Genomic DNA, 6,000 nt, shown 5'->3' on the forward strand with positions numbered 1-6,000 from the left:
TATACCTTATAATTTGCAGATAGGTGTAGAAGTGGGTGTAGAACAAGATAACGAACGTAGGAGCAGATGTAGTTGTAGAACCAGCCAACGTAAGCACCCCATAAGTAAGGAACTGTCCTCAGTTCTGTTCTCAGTATTACAGAAAAAGCTAACTTTGAACTTTGGAAACTGTTTCACAATTATTTAATGCCCAAGCATTGCTTCTATTTCACTGTTTTCTGATTATCAAATTTAAACCTCCAGGCTTAAAAAGGTTGAGTTAATTTAAGCATTTAATTTAAACATTGGGACATTTAAACTATATCTAGCCTTTTTTCTGCATGCAGAACAGGAAACCTTAAACTCTCACTTGTAATAGCAATTTTTTGGCATCGTTGTGGGATGATAATGAGTTAATAATGGGTCATGGCCATGCATTTGGGCTCTTTATTTATGCATATTATTTGCTTTGTGTGGAGTTTTCTAACCCATGCCAGTGTTTACTAATTAGGTGGCTTGGACAGCGGCCGTCTGGCCAATGCCAGCTGGCTCTGGAAATGGCCAAGGAACCATCAGGGGCTACACTCTCCTCTTGACCACTTCAAAGTCTCCGCCAAAATGAGTCATAGCATCGAGTCACGAGTCTTTGACTCCAAACTGCAGCTTAAGCTCTTTGATACATTTGTCGCCTCATTCAAACGCCAGCCGGTACACATTTGCATCCGTTAGGCTATAGAGAAATAACACGTAAACTTGAAGAACAAGTATGTAAATGCAATTATCTCAGTAATAACCTCAGTGCTGCAGCTTAAAATGCTCTTGCTAATATTGAAAATACCTTTGTTTAGCTCAAGTGTTCACTTGGCGATTAATCAGTTTGCATTTGTTGCTGTTTTACTCTTATAAAGGAGATGCAAGGGCATCTGTCTCTCCACGGAGAAGCACAAAACAGTTCAAGCAGATCTCTGGCTTTTTTTCTTCTTTTTTTCTGTGAATGCCAGCCAGTGCAGTAAACCTACTGTGCTCAAAAGTGCAGACTTAGTATTTGGCAAGTCTGAACTAGCACAGACAAATACTGGGAGAGTAAAAAAGCAAAAGGAGAGAAAAAACCTCCCAATTTCTTTCTTTTTTTCTTTCTTTTTTTTTTTAATGTATTAATTTCAGACTGGCCTCATTAAGTTCTTTTCTATAGGTGAGAACAACTGGAAGGCTGTAAGGCTATCCTCTGCCTAGAGCTAAGGGCTTCTCTAAAACCTCCCTTAAGACTGAGCTCCTCTTTGGGCCATTCTCAGCACATAAACCTCTATATTGGAATCAATAACTATAAATTGTTGGGCCTATACTGGCAAGAAAGAATATCAGAATCCCAGCTATTTGTTTTAGCCTGTTGGTCTAAAGAAGAATTATAAATTACTTATGGATCAACTTTTAAGTTGCTGTTTTTCTTTTTCTCTTCTTTTCTTTCATTCAATTTTGTTTTTTATTTGTTTTTGTTTTTTGTTTGTTTGTTTTAAAACAGACATTTTCACATAGCAGGTTATTGAGCAAGCCCTAATGAGCAAATCTGGGACAAATGGCAAGACTTTCTAAGAGAACATTCAGTAGAAACTTTGAGAGGCCAAGAAAAAAAGTCAAGAAGAGCACCTTCTCATTTGGGCCCATATTGCATGGTGTAATTATAATCCTGTTCACCATTTTCTTTTTACATGCCTGTGAAGATCAAGCAGTCATTGCTGTTGTCTTTTCTTCTGTGATTAAAGTTGCTATCAGATGTTTGAAAATTAAAAGGGCTAGTTCAGTACTTTAAGTAATTTCTATTTCCATCTTGCTGACAGTTCATTGGGTATGTGGGTGCTTGGGACACTTTAAGAAGAGTGTCAGAGTTATATAATTATCACAAAGAATGGAAGTGTAGAGGAAGAGCTAACTTTATTCACTCAATTAATTAGGCTATGTTAGCTTTAGAAGTATTTGGTTTTGGAGCTTGTTTGAAAGGATGTTGGAGGTGTCATGGTCCTTCAAGCCTGGGAATGAGAAACACTGGTTTCATTTATAATGTCTACTTGAATGCATTAATATGTGAAAACTTGCAATTTAATAAAAATAACTGCTAGAGAAAATTAAATAAAGTGTACATTCCTCACTTGAATTTTTACTTGTCCCAACAATATGTCACCAATAATCTAGAGATTGCTTATAGTAGGACAAGATATAAAATAACAGAAAATGAGCACAATTTACACAATGCATCCAACATCCACCGTTGTAAAATATCAGCCATTGCATGACACAGATTTCTATATACACTAAATATAATGCATCACAGATGTGTTGTACAACACCTCCAGAGATGTCACAGAAATCTAAATTACCTATGTATGGCAAATGTTTCTTTACGCAGTATGATGTATATGTTTGGGAAGCTCACGAACCCATTTCCTGTGACAAATCTGCTGCAGTGTGAAAATGGCTGTAGGCAGTATGGAGGACAGTCGATCCCCCCATGCCAGTTTTGTCATGTCTAGCGTCAGCAATATGGAATGAAGTACTTTGTAGTAATCAGAAATGATGATCTGGCACACCCTTACAAATTGAATTATTGCAAGGAAGTCTTCTCTCTCTAAATGTTTTGGGTCTTTCTGGATGAAGGAAAGTCAATTATACTTCTCCCAGTCCTCTCTTACGCATGTATAAGTGTTCACTATGACTATGAGGTTCAGCTGCCATGGAAGAGAGACTGCATTAATCAGATCTCCCCTAGTTGAATTGGGACAAAAAGTGACCCCATAAAATGTCACCAAATCACCAAAGACCACTAGGGTAATCGTGAGAGCTCACTTTAATATACAATTAAGACATGAAATTTTTAGAGGCTCTCTTAAATCACTATTAATACTCATAATATATCTAGGGCTCAATGTTACAAAGTAATTTTCAGGTTAAAGTGCTTTGGGGGGCATATTCAGGGACACTGTATGTGTTAAATGAGCTTGTCAATGTAAAATTAACAAATTCATGGGGTGTTCCTGAAAGAGTTCAGCTGTATTTAGTTGTATTCCACAATGCACTGACTCCGATTTGTCATATTCTAGGTGGTATATCGCCAGAACTGGCGCAGAAGGACCAATGTGGTTGAGACCAACAGGACATCAGTGGAGCTACAGGTTCCTTCAGGGGAAGACCTGCTCATCCAGATCAAAGCCTCAAGTGACGGGGGAGATGGAAGCTACAGCAACCCCATTCACATACCAAAGATGTCCAGTAAGGCTTCACTCATGCAGGCTTTGCATTAAAAAAACTGGCAACTCTAATGTTAATATTGGAATATTGTAGGAGACCACAAACAAATTTATCCTCACATTTTGCTAACTTTCAGTTGCATTAGAGTTTTTTTGGTGAATTTGCTGAAGTAAGGAAAACTTTCCCAACTAATTGGAGGCTCTGACTAAGTTTGAAATGAGTCTCAGAGGTCAAATGAACCGACTTATAGTGCAGCTATACCTCAACCATACAGAGAACTGCTATTTTGTATGGCTTACATGGTGCCATGTGATGCAACTAACATTAACATGAATTAACATCATGCTTACACAAAATAATGTTATACTAACATGAACTAGCATTGCACTTACATTAACTAAAGTTACTTCTGGTCTCTCTACTTTGTTCCAGGCCTGAATTCCAGGGGCTACTTCAGTTCAGATGCAAGCAAGATGGCCTGTGCCCATGAAGTAATGTTCCTTATGCTAACATGGCTTCTCCTGTAGGGCATCTGCCCTTTAATTAGCAAACTGTAAATTATAAATAAATAAATAAAACTAATAAAATATATACATACAAAATTATGAGGATCGAAAACTGAAGTTTAAGAGGTATATGCTGGATAATGTAACTAATTTATTTATGTGTAGTAAGCTCAAGAATGTTGACAGACATGTATTGCCTTACATTTCATGTTTTTTTTTCATCGAATGAAGTTGTCAGTGCTTTTTCTATTTCAATTTTATGCAAAAAAGGGCAGGCTTTTTTATGTTGTTTGGCGTAGGTTTCAATTTACAGTTTCAAAAGTGTCAAGTTTTGAGAAACTTGAAAATCCTTTGTACTTTGTGCAATGCATTTCCTCCTAAAAGCTGCATTTAAAAACGAATGGTGAATTCTGGGGTAGAATTCCCTTGGCTCTTCATTAGAGTTCTGCTGTTTGCCTCATACCCTCGATTCTATTGGTATAGATGTGTATTACTGTCTGAAAGCGTGAGGTTTACACACTGTCAATCAGCTCATGTGCTGCTACATATGAGCAGAGAATAACCACTTCACATTTGTAATCAGTAATTTCGCAGGTGAGAAAAGTGTTTGGTTTTTGTAGCATAATATAACCAAGAGTCCTGCTTCCAACACTGGAGACAGCTCACACAGATAATGGTCTAAAATACCTCATGTGTTTGCATCCATGTTTGACAGAAATCTGTTATATCTGCTTGAAGTCTAGGTAGAATTGTTATACATTTATTTATTGTTTGGATTAAATTGGAGAAGTCCTGTTTAAAGCTAAACATCTGAAATAGGAATTAGTATGTCACTTTGATTGAACATTTGACAAAATGCAAAAAACAAACACTTTAAAACTTTAAAATATCTGCATTTTTAAGGTATGTTTTCAACAGTTTAATACCTGTAGCTTTTACCAGCAAGCCTGAATATGAAATAATTCATTATTTTTGGCTGTTGAAGAAAGAATTGTGAAACATAATAGTCACAGTCACATTCAGGTTTTATTTTTCATTCAAATACCCTATATTTTATCTGTTGGAAATTGTTGGCTTTCAGTAGCTTTTTCATGTTTTTTTATTTAATATGTACCTTGCATTTTATAAGTGTTGGAAATTGTCATAATTCAATTGGTTCTCCTGTTGTCCTTATTTATTTCTTACTGCTATTATCCTGGTTTGACTAGCAGTTTAATACTTTTGTATTAATATCTTACCTGTCTCTGTGAGATGTACACAGGAACTTAATAAAATTTCACATTGAAATTCTAATCTTGGTTGTAATGTAATCAATTATTGAGTTTCCAAGCATGTCATTTCAAACAGAAATAATAGCAACAGTGGTGCATCAGGGTGTATGAATATGAGCACTGCATGGGACATCAGCATACCCCTCAAAATTCCTATTGCAGCCATTCTTCACTGGCATTTCAATCTGAATGTCATGCACTTCAATTGTTTTCATCTTGGAAGAAATGCTTAGGTCTTGTTCGACTCCTGCAACAAAACTTGGATTCAGTCCGATCTACATACATATTGTTGCTTAGCAACCATTGGTGTACAGGCATGAGCATTCAGAATAATCAACAGGCTGTAATTATCAACAGGCTGAGTGCAGTCCCTGATGAAAGAAAAGAACCGGGAGGCATTCCAAGAAACGGATGAGCGATAGCATAAAACAGAGTATGATTTGACTTAACTATCCCATCCATCAGCTAGACAAAAAAAAAAAAAAAGACAACAGGCAGAGTGTAACAGTAAGCAATAACAGTAAAAGTCATGCTCAGCAATACACGGTGAAATAACACAGTACAAAATCACTAATGTCTTCACAATGTTCTGCCGCTATCAACAGGAAATGTTTACACACTTTTCATCCACAGTGTGCAGCGTCATTCTTTACCTTTGTAGTTTTCCTAAGTTCTGGAAAATGTATCGTTGGAATAACTTTTAGGCTCCCACAAAGTTAGAGACTACAAAGGAAGTAGTCCGTTGCAACTTGGTATATGGCATTTACCACAGTTTGACGTTAAATATGCAACTGGCTTGAAAGGAAGGTGGAAAATTAAGTTTGAGGCATCAAGTGGGTGAAATTCAAAGGAGGTGTGAGAGAAAATTCCTATGCGGCCAGGATAATAAGCATGTTAGGAACACGGGACAGGTAAATGTCTTGGTGCGAATGGAATCTCCCAAGAATTCTGTGTTATTACTACCTCATATTTCCTTGCAAGCTTACAGAATATATTGGCTACAC

At 36.8% G+C, this 6,000-nt stretch overlaps 1 protein-coding gene across 1 annotated transcript in view; it reads left to right on the forward strand.

Moving 5' to 3' along the window:
* Nucleotides 1–5,018, forward strand: part of cntn6 (contactin 6) — a 70,504-nt gene extending 65,486 nt beyond the window's left edge. Inside the window, exons 22-23 of the mRNA XM_035524430.2 lie at nucleotides 3,072–3,240; nucleotides 3,652–5,018. Coding sequence (XP_035380323.1) covers nucleotides 3,072–3,240; nucleotides 3,652–3,746 — 264 coding nt within the window. The 3' untranslated portion in view covers nucleotides 3,747–5,018. The remainder of the gene's footprint in view (nucleotides 1–3,071; nucleotides 3,241–3,651) is intronic.
* Nucleotides 5,019–6,000: the final 982 nt, after the last annotated feature.

This window comes from Electrophorus electricus, chromosome 7 (genome assembly GCF_041902795.1).
Source record: "Electrophorus electricus isolate QZ-2024a chromosome 7, ASM4190279v1, whole genome shotgun sequence".
NCBI classification, from domain to species: domain Eukaryota; kingdom Metazoa; phylum Chordata; class Actinopteri; order Gymnotiformes; family Gymnotidae; genus Electrophorus; species Electrophorus electricus.